At 43.8% G+C, this 22,967-nt stretch overlaps 1 protein-coding gene across 2 annotated transcripts in view; it reads right to left on the reverse strand.

The window, feature by feature from the left end:
- Positions 1-414: 414 nt before the first annotated feature.
- ELOVL5 (ELOVL fatty acid elongase 5) overlaps positions 415-22,967 on the reverse strand; it is a 77,817-nt gene continuing 55,264 nt past the window's right edge. For both annotated transcript variants that reach the window (XM_069488175.1, XM_069488174.1), the window contains 5 exons: positions 8,257-8,334; positions 6,825-6,996; positions 4,874-4,998; positions 1,900-2,034; positions 415-616 (listed from right to left, as the gene is read on the reverse strand). In XM_069488175.1, coding sequence (XP_069344276.1) covers positions 473-616; positions 1,900-2,034; positions 4,874-4,998; positions 6,825-6,996; positions 8,257-8,334 — 654 coding nt within the window. In that variant the 3' untranslated portion in view covers positions 415-472. The remainder of the gene's footprint in view (positions 617-1,899; positions 2,035-4,873; positions 4,999-6,824; positions 6,997-8,256; positions 8,335-22,967) is intronic.

Here is a 22,967-nt window from a genome sequence, read left to right on the forward strand (position 1 = left end):
AACATACCCTAATTTAAATTAATAAGCTTTGGGCCCTGCTTTTTAAATTTTAAGGCATGTGTGTTTCTCTACCATAACAACATTGTACAAATTTACATTTACAATCACATGCATGATTTACAGTAAAAAAAAAAAAAAAAGTTTGGATTACAGTGTTTTTAAATTGTGAATCACAATTCAGCACCTATCATGTTATAACTAATAAGGCAACAGCAGTGTTGTATACTACAACAATACTCCCTTTCCACAGTCTAGCGCAGGGGGTCCATGAAAGCCCAGAAATGTTAGAAATCTTAACCTACTTGTATAATCTGTATACATTTTCTAGGGGTTTTGAACTGATGAAAGGGGTCCTACATGAGTCACACTATTGTAGGCTGGACTAGTTACAGCAGCTGTTAACGAGCATCGGGCACAACTCATATTGTGCTTACAATCCGATGATGTGGTTTGGAGGTTTTCAACTCTGACTTCAATCCTTTCGCGGCTTCCTTGGCTTCACATTGTTTTCCAGGAAAGAAAAGCTGTTGGTGTGTCCGTTCGCAGCAGCCACAGACCCATTCTGGTGGTCTTTCAGGTGGTCTTTCCTCCGGGAGGCCCCCTTCCTGTTGTAGGTCTGAAATGTACAAGGGCAGATGACAGCCATGTGACCAAGAGGCAGTGTTCCCTCTGAGGAGCTTTACTGGGAATCGTATTCCTAACATTAGGCTTCATTTCCTTTTATGGTCAAATCTTATCAAGAAGCAACTTCTGTGGTCAAGTAACCATAATTAAAATTTTTGCCACTGGCTTCAATCGCTCTTCCACTTTTTTGAGGCTTAGCCTTAGAAGTCATCGAATGGTAGGTGGCTACAGAAATACTATTTAAAACATTGTGTAGGAACTTCGATCTAAACTTTACTCTGGCTTTTTAATATCTGGATGGCAGAGGACAGGCGTTATGCGGCCACACTGGTCTCCCACCTGACAGAAGCTCTCTTGACACTCACATCCCTTGTTCATCTTCAAAATTTCCTCTTTGCCTTAGTGACGATTTCAGCCCTCATGTACAAAGTGCCACGCTGCTATAAGCAGTTGGAATAAACGTGGTCCCAGCTTTACTAGGTCCTGGCCTTTCACCTTCCTGGTGTACGTTCCCCAGTGCAGTCATAAACTGCTAAGCCCGGCAGTATGTGACCTCAATGCAAATTCAACACGCCACACACAAGTGCCTGTGGGCACACGGAAGAGGAGAAGTAGCTACGCTAGGACTCCTGGCCTCTGCCCTTGCTCCTAATTCCCGTGTCTTCCCCAGAGCAGGGGGCAGTATGGCGAGCAGGGGGCAGTATGGCTACCAGGCACTGCCACAAAAGCAGGAGCCCACGTCACCCAAGGGTGACAGGTGGCAGGACAATCAGCAGTGGGTGCAAATTGGTCAGGCTCCACCAGAGAAAATCTGCCTTACGTGACCTTTCTGTGAACAGAGACCTATATCACCACATCACACGCTTGGGAATGAGCTGAATCCCCAAACCTGAGCAGTAAATGTATAAGAAAACTGGAATGAAAAGGCAGGTCCTGTATCTGAGGACTGGGATGGAAATTTCTTCTGAAATTTCATTTAGCACCAATGTTCAGGGTAGCAGGGCTGAGAGAAGCATTACAAGATCCTGCTGAACAGTTCTGCATTTCCCACGTGAATCCCAAGGCTGCCTTGCCGAGGATCTAGAACAGATTTCAGTGTCTGCTAGTTAGCCGTAAGCACCCCAGAGGGCAGGGCTGCCCTTGTCACTGTGACTCCGTTAGAGCACAGCGCCGGGCACCCAGCAGCAGCGCCACAGGTCCCTGCTAAATGAGCAGCTGGGGGCCTTTGCTGGTAAAGGCTCCAAACACCAAGTGCCAGAGAAGGGTGAGATTTACCTGAATGTAGAAGTTTGTGAAGAGAGCAATCAGGGAAATCATGTATCCGAACTGGAAATACAACCACCCAAGAGGGAAGGTACACGGCCAGATGATCCCGCAGGTGGTCTGGATGATTGTCAGCACGAACTGAAGCTAGGGGAAGAACGGGGACACAGCTGAGCAGGGGCAGTGCACAGACGAGGCCCCGCGTCAGATGGACTTTTTAACCAGCACCCCCCTGGTTTCTGAATTAGCTCCTACTAACCTCCCTGCAGGGACAGCGGTCATTTCATAAACACAATGCGTACACTTCATTTATCCTAAACTCTGTATGTTTGTCTTGTATATATTCTCCCTCTCCCATCCAAGACACTTAAATTCTCTTCTCTAAAATTCAAGGACACACTATAGAGAGATACAGGGTTTCTTGCTTTGGTTTTAAATTTTTTTTTAAGAGAGGAAGAAAAGGTGAGGGGTGTATGTTTACAGGAAGCTGGTGACCTCACTGCAGTATGTACAGTCTGGCTGGACACTCTCCCTACTGCTTAGTCGTCCATGCACCCTTTTGGCTTGGTGAAAGCTGATAAGTAGATTTAAACTAATACTGGCAAACAATGCGAAGTCCCTAGAGTATTTCTTTTTTTTTTTTTTTGGGACAGAGTCTCACTCTGTTGCCCAGGCTAGAGTGAGTGCCGTGGCGTTAGCCTAGCTCACAGCAACCTCAAACTCCTGGGCTCAAGCGATCCTCCTGTCTCAGCCTCCCGAGTAGCTGGGACTACAGGCATGCACCACCATGCCCGGCTAATTTTTTTTTTCTATATATATTTTTAGCTGTCCATATAATTTCTTTCTATTTTTAGTAGAGATGGGGTCTCGCTCTTGCTCAGGCTGGTCTCGAACTTCTGAGCTCAAACGATCCGCCCACCTCGGCCTCCCAGAGTGCTAGGATTACAGGCGTGAGCCACCGCGCCCGGCCCCTAGAGTATTTCTGATGAGTAAATCTTGAAAAGCATGTGACCTATTTAACCAAAGTGTTTGTTCCCCAGTAATATTCTGAAATAAAAAAAAAATTCATCAGACAGAATTCTGTCTTAGGAATCAATGGCTTCCGAGAAGAGAAGAGAGGGGAGGGGAGGGGAGGGGAGGGGAGGGGAGAGGAGAGGAGAGAAGGAAAGAAGAAAAACTTGTGAACTGCTTGGAGAAACAGTGTAAAGGTGTTAAGGTAAGGTGTGGCTACCGGAGATTTGCATCTTCAAGAAGAGCAACAACAGAGGGCTGGGTTCTGCCCATTCTCTTTCTGGCAGCTCCAGTGGTTTCTATAGAGTATTTCTTCTTCTTCTTCTTCTTCCCTTTTTTTTTTTTTTTTTCCCCCTGTATATTTTTAGTTGTCCAGCTAGTTTCTTTCTATTTTTAGTAGAGACGGGGTCTCGCACTTGCTCAGGCTGGTCTTGAACTCCTGAACTCAAACGATCCGCCCACCTCTCCGCCCACCTCGGCGTCCCAGAGTGCTAGGATTACAGATGTGAGCCACTGTGCCCGGCCCTTTTTTCCTTTTTAAGAGTCAGGTCTCACAATCTATGTTTCCCAGGCTGGACCTAACTCCTGGGCTCAAGCCATCCTCCTGCCTCAGCCTCCCGAGTATAGCTGGCACTACAGGTCTGAGGCACCACATCCAGCTTTTATTCTTTTCTTTTTTCAAATTAGTACTCTAGGTTGAGAAGTAACTAGGAGTGGTGCTTAAAATAAATCCTGACAAACTGGTCATCTTCTACCTCAAAGTACAGAGCCCAATAGGAGACTAACTTCTCCAGTCTGTTCCTTTAAATTCTGCTTCTGCCTGAGCCATAACCGTGTGGTATAAATTGATCTCTGCACCATTTCTCAAGTATAACGAGGTTAAGGAACGATTTTCCTTCTTCACAGGTGGGTGAGAAAAAATTAACAAGGTCTGTACAGCAGCTGGCAGAGAGGTGATAATGAAATGTCAAACACGTAAGTAAGCTCAGAAGATTTTCTCAGATCTTTTTTTTTTTTTCAGATTGTTATTTTTAAATATTGAAAATGTACAATTCACACGGAGGGATCTGAATCACCTTGGTTTGTTTAGAAAACCATGTTGATAAGGCCAGGGCTAAGGGTTTAACATCTATACCCCTCAGTCAGCTAGTTTTGGCCTGTTGCCTCAGTGTCTTCATCTATAAACCGGGGACAGTATCGTGAGATCAGGATACTTGAATAATCCACATCAAACTGCTTACTTAGCATGAATGCCTGACACATGGTAAACACTTAATAAATGTCAGTATTTAACAAGAGCACCAGTAGTTTAATAACTACTTAATGAAACAATTCATGAGGGAAGAGGAACTGGGGTCTACAATATACTGACAACGGGGGAAAGCTTAAGAAAGGATGGTAAGAAATAACAATTAGGTGCACAGTGGCCTGGCCCTGGCACAGTGAACTGTGGTAGGAGGCTGTCATCTGAAGCAGAGCAGGTGTCACTGTCGCCAGCTACACAAAGCCTGGGGGGTCACCCACACCTGCCTGGCAAGTATTCTCGCTGCCTAATAAGCTACAAGTGCCCCAGATACCCGCTACTCCACAGCCCCTGCTGAAACTCCTGGGACACAGATAAGCAGTGTCCACTGTGGATTATGGATTCTAATGAGGACACCCATGTATATACATACCCACACGCATATGTGCTTACGTGCACGAACTAAGAACAAAGAGCTGAACCTGAAGTCAGGAAATCAGATTCTAGTACACTTTCTACAATTCAACTAGCTATGTATGCTCCTGGGCACAGTTTCCCCATCAATTAAAAAGAAGAAAATTCCCCGTTCTTCCTAGTGCAAGGAGTGTAACTGGATCAAATGAGAAAGGGTGGGTAAGAGACATCTTAGATGCTATTAAATGACAACAAAGCCAGGAAGAGGTCTGCATCTGCCAGGGAGCAAGTCCCAGGGAAAGAGGCTGAGTCACTCACCAGCTGTCCCTGAGTGATGTACTTCTTCCACCACAGGTATGGACGCATGGAAGGGACCGAAGACAGACCGTAGTACAAGTACATGAGGATGTGGATGAAGCTGTTAAGTGTGGCACCGAAATAGGCTGCAGAACGGAGGAGATTTGGGAAAGAGGATGCGTCAGTGTTTTACACATAACAGATGGCAGAAAATATCCTAGATTCTTTTTGAATCAGAAGAAAGAGATGCTTTCCAACAGGGGCCGGCAAACACTGCAGCAGCAAGCACTGCACGGACATGTAATGAGGATTCAACTCCCACTTGGGCAGACGGCCATCAGGATGCTTTGAGCCCAGGGGTCAGCTGTGGCCAGCAGGTGGGCATCTGACACAGGAGCCCTGACACCACCTGCCCTGCGTTGGCACCTGTGGGCTTTGCTGCCAGACCCCTGTCAATTCCCAGGGGCAGCTGCTTTTCTTTATACGCACAACTATCTCAGATATGCTGCTCTGAAGGCTGGAGGACGACAGCTGGCAGGCAACACGCTCAAAGCTGGCTGTTCCTACACATCTGCTGAGATTTGGAGAGGCCTCTGAAGTCACCTTCTAATTCCCCAGACTGCAGTGCTGAGGTCAAATATTTTTATTAATAATAGAGTCCAGAGTCCAGTTCCTTAGGAATAAAAGATCCATTTTAGCACTTTTTTTTTTTTTTTTTTTAAGATCTTCTGTCTTCCTCCCTCACAGTCAGTAACCAAACACAGCTCTCTGGCTTTTCCCTGTGCAGTCAGAGGTGTCAGAGTTGCACAAGGCTGGCATCAGGGAAGTTTCTACTCCTAGCTGTGACAGTAACTGGCCATGTGACTTTGGGCAAGTCACGTCCATTCTCTGATTCAGTTTCTCATGGGCCAGGTGGGGCTAAAGTCAGTCATCCTGCAAGTTCCTTGAGAACTCAAAGACCCTTCAAATGCAAGGAGGCGCTGTTTCTATTAGAAGGTTAGGCTGGCTAATCCACAGTCACGAGCTGCGATGGAGGGAGGAAGGGCCGGAGCACAGAGGCCCGAGCTCTGCCAACACTTCTGGGGCCTTGGTTTCCTCCGAAACCCAAAGGAGCTGTATTTAGAAAGTTTTTTCCTAGTTCTAGAATTCCATGCTTCTGTGAATCTTGGTGGGCTGAGGTAATCAAGGGCAGGCAGTGCTATCACAGGGGAAAAACATCTATGAATAGACCCAAAGGTTCTCACATCCTTCAATGTCGGGATGATAGGAGTTTTTTTTTTTTTTTTTTGCCCGCTCCCGCCCCTCCGCTACCTCCATGATAGCAGTTTTGATTGAGACATTTGTTAAAACTCCCAAGCTGAACCTGAAGGTGACAACTTAATCTCCAAAATTATAAGAGGCTTTAGACCACAAGTTTTGGTGCTTTGTCATACAAGACACACTGATAACCATGCTTCATGGAACGAGAGGGTCATTAGAACACGCAGAGAGAGTTCCTAGTGCATGACTCAGTGAAAGCTTTCAGTCAGCCTCGTCCCCTGGCACCCAGTTGACGGTGGCATTCCATCTCATGGCCTGCCCCTGTGAGGCAAATACCTTCTACATCATAAAGAAATGAGGATTAGAAAGAACCTGAAACAGCTGCCCTCTGTGACAGAGAACACTGTCCCCATTTCTTTCTTTTTTTTTTTTCCTTCCCAGACCCTGGGCATAAAGCAAGACCTATTTCTTGATAGGTCCCTGCTGATATCTCCCTCATCTTGCCCAATCAGCACAGAATGTTTACTTAACCAGAAAAAGGTTTTGTGTATATAGGCCACACAAACTATCATTAAAATCAACTTGGACACAAAGCTCAAAAGCTCGACCTAGAAATCTACAGAAAAAGCACCTTTTTTGAAAGCCTCAGTTTCAACTCAGCCTCCCTGTTCACATCTGTTCCCAAAGACCCCCTCCTCTCTCTAATACTTACAGTGGCCACAGGGAACCCAGTTCATCACGAACCACCAGATGTTCAGCATGGTGGCATGGTGGTAGACGTGCAGGACCGTGATCTGGTGGTTGTTCTTACGCAGGATGAAGAAGAAGGTGTCCATAAATTCTATCAGTTTGGAGAAGTAGTACCACCAGAGGACACGGATAATCTAAGAGCAAGGAGTCAAAGAGTTAAGGCTTATCCTCAGTGCTTCTCTGGAGTATCTCCTCTGGCATGTTTTGCTAACATTCCAGAATCCAATGTCAACTTGGAGAAGCCCAAGTGCCCCTCTGGCTCTGAATGTCAGGAGCTCTGGTCACTCTCTCCGGGTGCCTCTAACCTGAGAATGTGACTGGGGTGGGACAGGGGAAGGGTTTGAAACGACAACAGGGAAAGTTTTAAATGGGCCCCGATACCCTTCAAGATTCTAACAAAAACGGAAGCTTCAAGATTGCAAACTTTGCAGACTGCCTATTCCCAAAGGCCACCTGAAAAATGCTTTTGATTTCAGGGGCTGACGTGGGGCAGCTGACCTGACATGAGGCACAGAAGGAATCAGAACCTGCAGTATGAGGTCCCCGCTCAGTTCAGTATGTCAAACAGGTGCTCTAAGGAAATGACTGCCCATGCTGAGTTTCCATTGTCAGCCTTTGATGTAAAAAAATAAATACATAAATAAAAAATAAAAAAATCTCAGGCCGGGCGCGGTGGCTCACGCCTGTAATCCTAGCACTCTGGGAGGCCGAGGTGGGCGGATCGTTTGAGCTCAGGAGTTCGAGACCAGCCTGAGCAAGAGCGAGACCCCATCTCTACTAAAAATAGAAAGAAATTATATGGACAGCTAAAAATATATATAGAAAAAATTAGCCGGGCATGGTGGTGCATGCCTGTAGTCCCAGCTACTCGGGAGGCTGAGACAGGAGGATCCCTTGAGCTCAGGAGTTTGAGGTTGCTGTGAGCTAGGCTGACGCCACGGCACTCACTCTAGCCTGGGCAACAGAGTGAGACTCTGTCTCAAAAAAAAAAAAAAAAAAAAAAAAATCTCAAGAGTGGAAGTTGGATTCTATCTTTAACATTACTCAGATTGCACCTGGAAGAATGATTTTAAAAATTTAAGACAGTACCCTTATGATCCCATTTATGTAAATATAACGTAAATATTGATAAATGCATGCATTTTCCCCCGTCAATTGTTAACAGGTGTTATTATGCAGAGAGGGATGCTTTAGTTTTCATTTTATACCTTTCATGGTGTTCGAATTTTCATGCCCTGTATACATATTATCTTTTTATTCTTTTTAAAATGTCAACAGGAATTACCTTGGGCAATGAGGTTATGGGCCATTTTGTCTTTTGCACAATTTCTTTATGTAAAAAACCAACACCTATAATAAACAAATAAATAAATGTTTTTAAAAAGAGACTGTACCTTCATATCTGATTCTCCTGCGGAGCGTGTGCCCTGACAGAAGAAGTTGTATTTGCCTTCCCATACTCCTGTTACCAACTAGAAAAGAGGAAAAAGCCAGTCACCAGCAATATCAGAACCACGTAAAGGCCTATTCAATTAGATGCCATTAGTTGTAGAATCTGTGACAATTTTTGCTCTGAGAAAAAAACTGTAGGGAAGTGCAAACAAGGGCAAAGTTTAATGACTTGAGCCTCCATTTCATGAGGGGTGGGCACTGCGACAGATTAAGTGGTGGGCCTGGGAGTCGCTCCCAGGCTGCTGCCTTTGCAGACCCTCCTTTATGGCGCTGCCTCTCTGCAGAATCCTCAGCCCGTCACCTCTTGGTCCTACATGCTCAGACCCTTCCAATCCCAGGTTCCCCGTCCTGCCCCCAGCAGTCTCGGGCCACTGTCCCTAAGCCAGCACTCCTCAAACTTGAGTCTGCAGCATCTGAATCACCTGAAGGGCACGTTATCAACACGGATCGCTGGCGGGTGTTTCTGCCACAGGAAGTCTGGGGACCACACTTTTAGAACCATAGGCCTAGGGATATTTAGTCCAACTTCACCTTCTTCATTATTTCCCACTGCTGTACCATCCCCCTGCAACCATGAGTCAGACTTCAGCAGACCAGAAATCGTGCCCATGCCCCAGAATTCACCTGCAGCACAGCAGGCACTATGGTGTCACAGAGAGGACCCCAGAACTGGGGTGCCAGCTCTCTGTTACAGCCCTGCAGTTATCACCAGTTGTCACTGAAGGGGCTTCAGTTTCCTCACTGACACACAATGAGAACCAATGGTCTAGATGAGACCTGAGGACCCACCCACTCTAACAGTCCAGACAGAAAGTTTTTTTTTTTTTTTTTTTTTTGAGACAGAGTCTCACTCTGTTGCCCAGGCTAGAGTGAGTGCCGTGGCGTCAGCCTAGCTCACAGCAACCTCAAACTCCTGAGCTCAAGGGATCCTCCTGTCTCAGCCTCCCGAGTAGCTGGGACTACAGGCATGCACCACCATGCCCGGCTAATTTTTTCTATATATATTTTTAGCTGTCCATATAATTTCTTTCTATTTTTAGTAGAGATGGGGTCTCGCTCTTGCTCAGGCTGGTCTCGAACTCCTGAGCTCAAACGATCCGCCCACCTCGGCCTCCCAGAGTGCTAGGATTACAGGCGTGAGCCACTGCGCCCGGCCCAGACAGAAAGCTTACTGTGACCACCCTGAGCATCTCCATGTTGCCCGTTCCAGACACACACCTATGAGATGCTATTCTTTGTCTACTTAAACTGTGGTTCATCACTCCTCTTCAGCTTCCTTCTGGGCCCAGGGCCACCTTAAGTTTTCCTGGTGACCAAGTAGTGCCAGCTGGGGAGGAATCTGAGGTGACATGCCTTCTGCCTGATCTCATCCTGGTACCCAGCACAAGGAACTGGCCCCTGGTTGTCAAAGTGTGTTCTCCAGTCCAGCAGCAGCATCACACAGGAACTTTTTTTTTTGTTTGAGACAGGGTCTCGCTCTGTCACCCTAGTTAGAGCACAGCGGTGTCACCATAGCTCACTGCAACCTCAAACTCCTGGGCTCAAGCGATCCTCCTGCCTCATCCTCCCTGAGTGCTAGGATTACAGGCATGAGCCCGTGAGCCACTGTGTCTGGCTCCATACAAGAACTTTTAAAAAAATGCACATTCTTGGCCGGGCGTGGTGGCTCACGCCTATAATCCTAGCACTCTGGGAGGCCGAAGCGGGAGGATCGCACGAAGTCAGGAGTTCGAGACCAGCCTGAGCAAGAGAGAGACCCGTTTCTACTAAAAATACAAAGAAATTAGCTAAACAACTAAAAATAGAAAAAATTAGCCAGGCATGGTGATGCATGCCTGTAGTCCCAGCTACTTGGGAGGCTGAGGCAGAAGGATCGCTTAAGCCCAGGAGTTGGAAGTTGCTGTGAACTAGGCTAATGCCACAGCACTCTAGCCCGGGCGACAGAGAGAGACTCTGTCTCCAAAAAGAAAAAAAAAAAAAGGAAATGCACATTCTTGAGTGTAGCTACCCTACACCTTCAGAATCTAAAACTCTGGGATTGAACCATCATCAAGATGGGACCCCAGAGTCCTGGATCTCACACCCCTCTGAGAATCTAATGCTGTGGTTTTCAAAGTGTGAGCCCCAACCAGCAGCATCACCACCACCCAGGAACTTGTTGGAAATACACAATCCTAGGCCCCAGTCCAGATATGCTGAATCAGAAATTTCTGGGTGTGAAGCCCAGCCCTGTTTTAACTGCCCCGACGCAGTTAAAGTTTGAAAATCATTAGCTTAAAGCTGTGGTTCCCATTTTAGTTGCATAACAGAATCACCTGAGTAGTTTTTAAAAATTTGCTAATGCCTGGCCTCACCCCAGACCATTGAACCAGAATCTCAAAGGGCCCTGTACAAAATTACAAAGCTCAAGGTAATTTCAGTGTGCAACTAGGATTGGGAACCATGGGCTTTGCGCTACTGAACTTCAAAGAAATGGTTCACCTACCTACCAGTAGCATTTTGGGAAAGATGTAACAGAACCCAGGACTCAGGAAACTCCTGGCCACACCCCCTCACTATCCTTGACTACAAGAGTTTAACCTGGAGAGCAACACAGATTCTCTCCAGGGACCAGCAGGTGATTATAAGAGTCTGAAGACATACTGTGCTATTTCCACCCAGTCTGACCTCAGAAATTTAATGCCCAAAGTGGGTGTAGCTGCTGCACTCACACTGAGCATCCTGCACACTGTCTGGTTTTCCTTCTGCTTTGTCACCTTCTACACATAAAAAAGCATTAAGAGTTAACAGTTTTCATGGCCAACAACAGCACAGGGATTTAAACGTTGCTGGAGACGCATCATTTTATGATGAAAAAGAGCCACAGATTAGAAGGAAGACGTGAGTGCCAGGCCTGGCACCTGAGGTGAGCCAGCTAATTCCCCTGGGCCTTCATTGTCTTTACCGTAAAAAGATGAGGTTGGACTAAATTACCTCTAAAGGGCTGTTCCAATTATCTATAATTTCTATGTTAAAACTTTAAAAACAGACCACGCATAAACTATTCTATATTATCTTTGAAAGACCAGCACCCACATGGTAATTTATTAGAAGGGTATTATCTTTTTGGTCTCATACTGCTCTCTGAAGTCATGGCCAGTCAGGTAGGTCACATGCAGACCTACCAGTTCTCAGAATCAAGATACAAAGCCCCAGGCCAAAGTGGGGCAGAGGAGCAGGGAGGCAGGTGTGTGTGTCCCAGGAGACCTGGGTGTGGACCTGGGGTGGAGAGAGGGAAGTGCCATCTTAGCACAGCGTTCTTCACTGCCCGCCCTTCCACCCCATAAGGGAACTGATGAACTATTTCCTATGGTTTGAAGGTACAGAAAGGGAACTGATGCTTCTTTATGAAACCTTCACGGGTTTAACACAAGTGAGAAAAATAAGGACAACAGGGTAAGATTTTCATAAAGATAAATTTGCACAATTGACAAGATACCCTTTATTTAAAACAACAACAGCTTTACTTGGCAAAATGAAACATTTACTATCATATGATTGTCTTTGTTAGATATACTTCTGAAAAATTTACCATTTTATGAATTTTAAATCTAGGACCTACCATCACTTTTCTCCATCTATTGTTTTGTTTTATGGTGTCCTGATACATCCTGGGTTGGTTTTGCTTTTGCTGATTTTAAAATAGGATGGCTGGTATGTGTGTGTGTGTGTGTGTGCAGATGACTGCATGCATGAATGTCTACCTTTGGCAGGGGTAGGGAAAATCAAGGGAACTCTCTGGGAAAGAGGAGGACAAATCCTCTCTTGTAATTTTTTTTTTTTTTTTTTTTTTGAGACAGAGTCTCGCTCTGTTGCCTGGGCTAGAGTGCCGTGGCGTCAGCCTAGCTCACAGCCACCTCAAACTCCTGGGTTCAAGCAATCTTTCTGCCTCAGCCTCCTGAGTAGCTGAGACTACAGGCATGTGCCACCATGCCCGGCTAATTTTTTTCTATATACATTTTTTGGTGTCCAGATCATTTCTTTCTATTTTTAGTAGAGACGGGGTCTCACTTTTGCTCAGGCTGGTCTTGAACTCCTGACCTCGAGTGATCCTCCCGCCTCGGCCTCCCAGAGTGCTAGGATTACAGGCGTGAGCCACCCACCTGGCCAGCCTTGACTCTTAAAGCTAGTTAACCTAAATTCCATTTGTCCTCCCCCTTGCCCCATAAATGGGAAAAAATTACTGTATAAAACAGCCAGTGTCTTTGGAGGTTAAAGAACTCAAACCTGGGCACTTGTGGTAAACTTCCTGCACTACCGAAGCATAAACTAGGCACACACATGGGAAGCTGCACGTTTGGTGTCCTGTACTTAACCTGCGCTCATCACTCCTTTCCCCCTGTAGCAGCTCCCTGCAGGAGCTCCGCCAAGCTTCACTGCAAACACTCCCTCTACTGCTTCTGCCATGTATTGCTTCTACTGGGGCCGCGGTGCCTCTCAAACCACTGAATTCCTTCTTTAAAACCTTCAGTGATTCATCACTGCCTTCGGAAAGAAACCCCAAATCCCAGGTGCAGTGTCTACAATGTTCCCCCAGTTTATCTTTCACTTTTCCCTTACCTATGGTCAAACTAGACCTCTTCCCACCCTCCAAACGTGCCTTTCCTTAACCCACTAAGGAGCAGCCACGGGGAAAGAGCATGGGTTTGGGCACTAGCTCATTAAATCCCAGCTTCCCCACATCTAGCTAGGTGATCCAGGGCAAGGTATTTCAACCTCTTTCAGTTTCAGTGTCCTCACTCCTCAAATTGGATAAATATAATGTGCTCACCATGAAGTGTGCAATGCCTGTCTCACCCAACATGGTACGCAGGATAAGTATAACAACTGTGGGCAGTTATCATTATTTTGTTCTTTTCAACTGGAATGCTCTCCACACCCATGTATCCCCATCTCCAGCTCTCAAAATTCAGTTAGAATTCTATTTTCTTCGTGATTCCTCTTCTCAAGCACTGACGCCTGAAGTCTCTTCTCCTTCCCCTGAGCTCACCCTCCATGACTTGTAGTTATTTGCTCATACGCTTGCACCCTTTAAGCACTTTGTTAATGGGTCCGCTCTGGGCTCCTCCGCCAGCTTGCAAAGGATGGAGTCTGGGGCTCCCATGCAGACGGAAGCCAGCACAGGGACTGGTACACAAGAGGTGCTGAGCAAACATTTGCTGAACTAATGACAAAGAGTTCAAGGTACTGCATTTCTTTCTTCCAAATCTAGGCCTCATGTTTCATTTGCAGCAAGAAAAAGTAAAGAGAGCTTCATTTCATTTCAGCTTTATAAATGGAGAAATTAAAATGTCAGAAAGTATTTTAATGCGCCTTGAATTTGATGATATTCATCTGAATTCTGTTCAAGGATGGAAATTCTTCATTATCAAACTTCACACTGGGGATATGTAAATTCTCCAATATCCCTGGCACTGGAAGGTAAAGAGTAACTTAACACATGAAGACCAAGGGCCTAAGTTAATAAAGCTTATTCTTCTAAGACCCTCACCAAACCTCCACAAAATGGGCCAGTATTGGAGGGCTGCTCCCTCCATCCCCGACAGAGGGAACCAGTGAGTCCACAGGTAGTGGACCCCAGAGGCTCTCAGAGCAAAGGGCTGACCTTCCCTCCATCTTACAAACAGCACATCAGAGGAGACAATGCTCTAGGCAAAGTCACATCAGCCGCCCTTCCTTTCACGGCTCAGGCCTGGCTTCTTTCCAAAGAGCTGCTTTGGTTAGTTCCCTGGAAATTCATCAAGCAGGGTGTAAGCAGACACCGCAAGGTCAGAGGGCCCAGGAGGTGAGACAAGGTGAGGCATGGACTAGGGCAGGTGTCTACCTTAGGCTTCTGTGAATTGGTTCAAAAGGGGCAAGACTGTACTACAATGAAAAAGCAGGCCACGACGAACAGCCTGCCACTACCTCCACAGTTCTCCTTACCACCACCGACTCCAGGAACCACCAAGGGAGCATTACTGCCGAGCCCTTTTCCAAGTAACCAAGACACAGACGGTACTGCTGCAAAACCATATGTGCTTTTTCCTTCCTTAGAGTAAAGCAAACCTTAATTAAGCAAGGAGCATGTGAAGAGCTATAATTAAAACCTAGCTAGAAGCTTTTTTTTCTCCTTCTGAGACAAATTCAATAACCAATGGTGGTTTCATGCATCTTTTCATTGAAAGAAGAAAATTTACGTGAGTATCACACAGCTGGGTGTGGATGATGCAATTCATGGAGTGAATCATTTTTAATGGTGAGAGTTGACTTCTTCTATCTAATGCCACTTTTAACCACAAATAAGGTATAACCTTTAAACATGACAAGCATTTCCACGACACTTTCTGAAATGCTACCAAAGCCTCTCAGGAAACAAGGTCATTTGAAAGACTTAATGAATAAGTAGAAAAACATTGTCCTGGGTGGTCCTTATCAGCCACTCACCCCAACATCCCAAGATGCCAGAGCAACAAGATAACCCCTTTCCGAAGGCTGGCTGCTTTTAGCGTTAAGAGCTTGATGAGCTGTGTGCTTACTACACCCTAAGCAGAGATGGAGTGAAAGGTAATGGAAACAGACTATCCGTACTTGAATTCAACTGTATCACAGGACCCCCAAGGCACTTTTCTAAGCAACACCACCAAGAGTACGTATGGTTGACACTTTTCACAGTTTTGATTTTTTTCTATGTGAATCACCAAGTATGTATTTTTAAAAAATCTGGTACAAGCTCATATTTTCAACGAGAAAACAGAGACCAAGAAGTGATATGGGTGGCCCAAGTCACACACCCTCATGGTGGCACTACCGGAATTAGCACAAGAGCCCTGACTCTCAGTCCAAATGCACCTAATTAGCAGTTCCAAGCTCCTTTGACTTTCTTCATTTGTTTTTGAATTCCTAGTAAGAACACAATGGGGATGTTTTATCCATGAAGAAGTCTGTAAAAAAAAAAGGAGACCTTTAGTTGCATCTTTTTCTTCAGCATATGTCTGGTTTAAAATTAATCATCAGCCACTCCAAAATTAAAAGTACCTATTTCCTTTAGGATTAAGCTGGCCAATCTTGGCGGCACTGTTATGGAACAGGGTCAGGTCAAAGCATTTCTTTTTTTTTAATGAGACCGAGTCTCGCTTTGCCACCCAGGCTGGAGTGCAGTGGTGCAATCATAGCTCACTGTAGCCTTGAACTCCTGGGCTCAAGTGATCCTCCTGCCTCAGCCTCCTGAGTAGCTAAGATCTACAGGCATGTGCCACCATGCCTGGCTATGCGGTCTCACTATGTTGCCCAGGCTGGTCTGAACTCCTGGCCCCAAGCGATCCTCCCATTTTGGCCTTCCAAAGAGCTGCGATTATAGGTGTGAGCCATCACGCCTGGCAACATGTGGTTTTTAAAATTTCGAATCTTTCATGTCCAGAGCATAAGGATGCCCATTAAGATAATTTCACACCATGACTTCCTGAAGTGTTTTGTTGTTCTTATGACAAGCAACACCTTGGGGTTACAGCTGAATGTAATACTCTTGGCTAAGTCATAAGGACAGGTTCTGTACACTTGAGAAATCTTTAGAACAAAGCACAAAGAAACAGCTTGTCCTCAGCCCAACCTGAAACAGGTATGTCTGGCATTTTCCCTGAACCCTTGGCTGTGCCCTCGTATGCCAGCAGCAGTCCTTTTTCTCTCACTGTTCAGGCCTCCTGGAACATTCTCTGTAGAAAGGGGATGGCAGTGGTGCAATGAGCATAAAATGAGTTGGCTCAACACTTGGCATAAAGCAGGCACTTTGTAAGTCTTTGGTAAGATTTTAGCCAAATGTTCAGTATTTCTGCTTCAAACACTTGAAGGCCAGTAACCAGGGCTGAAATGGTGTTGTTCCAACTGCATAAGGAAGCCCCAGCCAAAGCATCCCTTGCATAATTTAAACAAAGGGCTCCAGCCTACCTACTGATTCTTGCTTTGCAGAGTTAAGTTTGCTTTAGGATTTGTAGAGTGATGTGCTCCTTGCTATACCAGCTGCAAAGCCAAGTTACCCAAGGTTTGCAGAGTCAGTTTAAAGGAGGGAGGCCTGGCTTTGGACCAACCTCAAAGCTTCCTCTCTATAGAAGGCATTCCTTTCCCTTCCCCTGGGTGGGGTGGGGAATGAAGGGACGGATGTCTGGGCTGCATCCTTCTCTCTATTCTCCCAACTGTGAGGCATTCTCTCAGGGCAGTGTCAGACACACTAGGGGCAAGTCACTGTTTCCTTCCAATCTCTGAGAGAACTTTCTTTCCAAGCAAGGAATTTCAGTTGCAGGGAAACTAGAGTGAGAAGTATTTTAAGCAATGATCTGGCCTTTCTTTTAAGTATTAATCTCACCAGACATTTCAAATTCTCTCTGCCTCTGTTAAATGGGAAAAAGGAGAACAACAAACATCTTTTTCAAAGTATTTTGGTAAATAAAGTAATTTTTAAATAAAATTCAATAATCAATTGCGAGGTTGTTGAAGTGTTTTTCCAAATCCTATTTTCCCACAATAACACAGCTATTTTAGGAAAGCCTGAAGGGAAAGGAAAACAAGACAGTTTAGAATATTATGTTTCCAAAGCAACTGCTATGTGGTTCCATCAGAGGACCTTCAAAGCCAGAGCCTGGGAGATGCTTAATAGCCCCACAATTACAGAGGTTAGAAAGCACAAACAGAACAGCCAGCCCACCAAATGCTCATTTTTTTTTTTTTCATCTTTCCTATAAAAAAGCACAAGAAATTTTCAAAAGAAGATTCAAAGAAAAAAATACTGACTTCTGGTTCTGGCGACATAGCAAGCTGAACAAAAGCAGAACCAGCTCCCCCACCATAAACATACTAAGAGAAATGCTATACAAAACACATCAAAAAGCTAACACTGGCTAGGCTCAGTGACCCAAGCCTATAATACTAGCACTCTGGGAGGCTGAGGTGGGAGGATCGATTGAGCTCAGGAGTTCAAGACCAGCCTGGGCAGGAGCGAGACACCATCTCTACCAAAAATAAAAAAATTAGCTCAGTGTGGTGGGTGTGAGCCTATAGTCCCAGCTACTTGGGAGGCTAAGGCAGGAGGATTGCTTGAACCCAGCAGTTTGAGGTTGCAGTGAGCTATGATGATGCCACCCACACCCTCACCAGGACGAGAGAGCAAGACTCTGTCTCAAAAAACCCCCACGAAACTCTAACTCCTGCCCATAAGGTGAGGTTTTTTACCCCCCAAAAAATATTTTTCAGAAAAGAGGAAGTCAGTTTATTTTCAAGTCCTTTGAAAAATCTCTTTTATTTAAGAAAGAGACGTTTACCTGAGATGACCCTAGCAATACTAGTTTGGGATGCTTATATACAACAATCAACAAACCTTTGTTTCTGTCTTAAGAGGTAAAGAAATTTAATACAGATTTGATAATTATTCCAGAGGCATGACCTCACAAATGCAGATGCAAGAAAACTTTTAAAGACTACTTTAAAAAGCAATGCACCAAATGGTTAAGTTCTGAGATCACTGTCATATATTTCTATCATGGGGGAAAAAAACCAAATGCTTCCATGTTATGGAATGAAAAAAGAACAAGCAGTGAACTTTCAGAAGTAAGAGATACACAGTCATTTAAACTAAAAATGCAATAGATGGATGAAATAGTAGATTAGACACAACTAAGGAAAGTATGAGTGAATTGGAAGAATGAAAAATTTTTTAAGTACCTGGAAAGGAAAAGAACACCTGCAAATGAACAAAAGTGGGACTGTGGTACAATTCTCTGGAATAAACCTTCAAAGTGTTAATCTAGACTTCCAAGCCCTGCTAAAATATTATTCACATGTAAAGGCAAATAAAAACAATCAAATGGAGACTAAGAAATTGCCCCTCACAGAAAGAACTACTTCAGAAGAAAAAAATTGAATCTAAAAGAATGTATTTCACAGAGATCAATAAATAGCGAGCAAAGAAAACCAGTAAGCACTGCCTGCAATAATGGTGACTGTTCAGCACCTTAAAAAAAGGTAGACCCCTAACAACAGTAACATCAAAGATGGGAATCACAGCTGAAATTTTCTAAGGTTCTTGAATTGTTCAGAAGAACAGAAATAAAGTACTGATTCATTTGAGACTTAATATTAAGTCAAGGATGCACCTGACTGGGCACAGCAGCTCATGTCTGTGATCCTAGCACTGTGGGAGGCCAAGGTGGGAGGATTGCTTGAGGCCAGGAGTTCAAGACCATCCTGAGCAAGAAAGAGACCCCTTCTCTACAAAAAAATAGAAAAATTAGCCAGAAGTAGTAGCATATGCCTGTAGTCCCAGCTACTCAGGAGGCTGAGGCAGGAGGATCACTGGAGCCCAGGAGTTTGAGGTTTCAGTGAGCTATCATGACACCACTGCATTCCAGTCTGGGAAACAGAGTAAGACGCTGTCTCAAAATAAATAAAATAAAATGAAAAAATAAAAATACCAAAAAGAAAAAAAAGGATGTATGGTAAAAATTCATGGGTAACCACTCAAATAACAGAATGAGTAACTTTCAAATCAGTAAAATTTAAAAAGAAAATGTAAAAATTCAACTTAAGCAGGAACAAAGAAAAAAAAGAGCAAAACCACACATATAGATATAAAAATGGTGATAGGCCAGGCACAGTGGCTCATGCCTGTAATTCCCAGCACTTTGAAAGGCCAAGGTGGTAGCGTTGTTTGAGGCCAGGAGTTAGAGACCAGCCTGGACAACAAAGTGAGACCCCATCTCTACAAAAAATTTAAAAAATGAGCTGGGTGTGGTGGTGCATGCCTTGTAGTCCCAGCTACTTGAGAGGCTGAGGCAGGAGGATCGCTTGAGCTCAGGTGTTCAAGGCTGTAGTGAGCTATGATCACACCACTGCACTCCAGCCTGGGTGAGAGAGTGAGACCCTATCTCTTAAAGAAAAAAGAAAGTGACAGACAGACAGGCATACCTCATCTTATTGTACTTTGCAGATATATATTTAAATTTAGGTTTGTGGTAGCCCTGTGCTGAGCAAGTCTATTGGCATCATTTTTCCAACAGCATGTGCTCACTTTGTGTCTTTGTGTCACATTTTTATAATTCTTGCAATATTTCAAACTTTTTACTATGATTATAGTATCTTTTATTGGTGACTTGTGTTCAGTTATCTTTGATGTTGCTATTGTAATTGTTTGGGGCACTATAAACCATGCCCATATAAGACAGCAAACTTATTGATAAATGTTATGTGGTATTCTGAGTACTCCACTAACTAGCCATTCCCCATCTCTCTCCCTCTCCAGCCTCCCTATTCCCTGAGACACAATAACATTGAAACTAGGCCAATTAATAACCCTACAGTGGCCTCTAAGTGTTCAAAGAAAATGAAGAGTCTCATGTCTCTCACTTTAAATCAAAAGGTAGAAATGAACACGTTTAGTGAGGAAGCCATGTGGAAAGCCAAGATAGGCCAAAAACTAGGCTTCTTGCACCAAACAAGTTAGCCAAGTTGTGAATGCAAAGGAAAAGTTCTTGAAAGAAGTGAAAAGTGCTACTTTAGTAAATACACAAATGATAAGAAAGCAAAACAGTCTTATTGCTAATATATAGAAAGTTTTAGTGGTCTGGATAGAAGATTAAACCAGCCACGACATCTCCTTAAGCAAAGCCTAATCCAGAGAAAGGCCCTAAGTCTCTTCAAGTCTATAAAGGCTGAGAGAAGTGAGGAAGTTTCAGAAATTCTGACGCTAGCAGAGGTTGGCTGGTTAATGAGGTTTAAGAAAAGAAGCCATATTCACAACATAAAAGTGCAAGGTAAAGCAGCAAGTGCAGATGGCTACAGCAAGTTATCCAGAAGATCTAGCTAAGATCATTGATGAAGGTGGCTACACTAAATAACTGATTTTTTGGAACAGAGTCTCGCTTTGTTGCCCAGGCTAGAGTGCCATGGTGTCAACCTAGCTCATAGCAACCTCAAACTCCTGGGCTCAAGTAATCCTCCTGCCTCAGCCTCCCAAGTAGCTGGGACTACAGGTGGTATCACCATGCCCCACTAATTTTTTCTACTTTTTTTTTTTTTTTTTGTAGGGATGGAGTCTCGCTCTTGCTCAGGCTGGAGCTCAAGCAATCCTCCAGCCTCAGCCTCCCAGAGTGCTAGGATTACAGGCGTGAGCCATGGTGCCCTGCCAATAACTGATTTTCAATGGAGACAAAACAGCCTTTTACGGGAAGAGGATGCCACCTAGGTCTTTCATAGCTAGAGAAGTCAGGCCTGGCTTCAAAGTTTCGAAACACAGGCTGATTCTCCTGTTAAGGGCTAATGCAGTTGGTGACCTGAAGCTGAAGTCAATGCTCATTTGCCATTCCAAAAATCCTAGAGCCCTTAAGAATAATGCACAATCTACTTTGTCTGTGTTCTATACACGGAACAACAAAGGCTGGATGATAGCACATCTGTTTACAGCATGGTTTACTGAATATTTTAAGCCCACTCTTGATATCTACTGCTCAGAAAAAAAGATCCCTTTCAAAATATTACTGCTTATTGATAATGCACCTGGTCACTGAAGAGTTCTGACGGAGATAAAAAGGGAGATTAACGTTGTTTTCGTGCCTGCTAACACAACATCCACTCTGCAGCCAGGCATAAAGAAGTAATTTCAATTTCCAAGCCTTATTATTTATAAAATACATTTTGTAAGGCTACAGAGCTACCATAGCAATTCCTCTGATGGATCTGGGCAAAGTAAATTGAAAACCTTCTGGAAAGAATTCACCATTCTAGATGCCATTAAGGACATTTGTGATTCATGGGAGGAGGTCAAAATATTCACATTAACAAGAGTTTGGGAGTAGTTTTATTTTTTAAAAGGTTGGTGGTTGTGAGGAGGGGTGCTCAGTTGCCTTGTTTGTTTTTGTTGAGACAGATTCTCACTCTGCCACTCTGAGCAGAGTGCAATGGCGCCATTGTCACTGTAACCTGGACTCTAAGTGATCCTTCTTCCTCAGCCTCCCAGGTAGCTGGGACTATAGGTGTGCACAGCAGCGCCAGCTGGGTTTTATTTTCTTGTCTTTTTGGTAGAAACGGAGTCTCCCTTTTGCTCAGGTTAGTCTCGAACTTCTGAGCTCAAACGATCCACCCGCCTTGGCCTCCCAGAGTGCTAGAAGATTACAGGCGTGAGCCACCACGCCCAGCCTGAAGATGTGACTAAATTGCTGCAAACTCATGATAGACCTTCAACAGATGAGGAGTTGCTACTTATGGATGAGCAAAGAAAGTGGTTTCTTCAGATAGAATCTACTTGTGAAGATGCTGTGAATGTTGTCAAAATGACAACAAAGGATTCTGAATACTCCAAAACTTAGTTGATAAAGCAGTGGCAGGGTTTGAGAGGACTCCCTCCATTTTGAGAAGTTCTACTGTGGGTAAAATGCTATCAAACACAGCATCACATGCTACAGAGAACTCTTCTGTGAAAGGAAGAGTCAATTGATGCAGCAAATTTCGTTGTTGTCTTATTTTAAGAAATTGCCACAGCCACCTCAACCTTCAGCAACCACCACCCTGATCAGCCAGCAGCCATCAACATCGAGGCAAGACCCTTCACCAGCAAAAACATGACGACTCTCTGAAATCTCAAGTGACTGTTAGCATTTTAAAATTAAGGTATGTTCATTGTTTTTTTAAGACACACTTCTATTACATACTTCATAGCCTACAGTATAACGTAAACATTACTTATATAAGCACTGGGAAACAAAACAATTTGTGTAATTTGTTTTATTGCAATATTCACTTTATTGCAGTGGTCTGAAACCAAATCTGCAATATCTCCAAGGTGTGCCTGTACTACAAAATAACAATTAACATGCTAAATGAAAATGAATTAAATTTCTCCATTAAAAGACAAGAGGGCTGTGAAATTCAGTCATTAAACTCCTAAGTGTAAACTTGGCCACAAAAAACGATCATATTTGCACAAGGAGACATGTCTAAAAGTATTCAACAAAGCATTGTTAACTGGAAACAACCTACATAGCAACCTACTTGTCCATCCAAAGATACATGGATAAAATGGTATAAGAAATTCTAACACTGAAATAATACAAAGCAATTAAAACTAATTAAATCTATAAGACTCAAGATGAATTCATCTCAAAATATGTTGACGGAAAAAATGTATTTCAAAGAGTATAATTAGTATACCATTCATGTAAATTAAAAAAATTTTCAGAATATAGTATATATTGTCACATATACATACATATGTAGTAAAAATATAAAAATATATCTAGAGAAAAAACATGAACTTTAGAAGAACATCATGTCCGGGAAGTGGCTGTATTTCAGATGGATTTTTGTAATGTTTTCATATTTAAATAAACAAAAAATCAAACCAATAAAATGTCAGCATTTGTTAGTACATAGATATCATCTATATGATTTTACTTTATATATTTTCAAATAGTTCCAAAATTATAATTTAAAATAAAAATTGCAAAGGGGGAAAAAGAGTAAGTATGGATTTATGCCAAGCCAGATGCATCTAGCCAGCTATCAATTTTTTTCAAAATTACATTTTAAATGTTCTGAATATTTGAATGATAATTCTCTCACACTATTCAAACTATACAATTCTAACCCCAAGGAA

The sequence above is a fragment of the Eulemur rufifrons genome, chromosome 15 (assembly GCF_041146395.1).
Source record: "Eulemur rufifrons isolate Redbay chromosome 15, OSU_ERuf_1, whole genome shotgun sequence".
Classification (NCBI taxonomy): domain Eukaryota; kingdom Metazoa; phylum Chordata; class Mammalia; order Primates; family Lemuridae; genus Eulemur; species Eulemur rufifrons.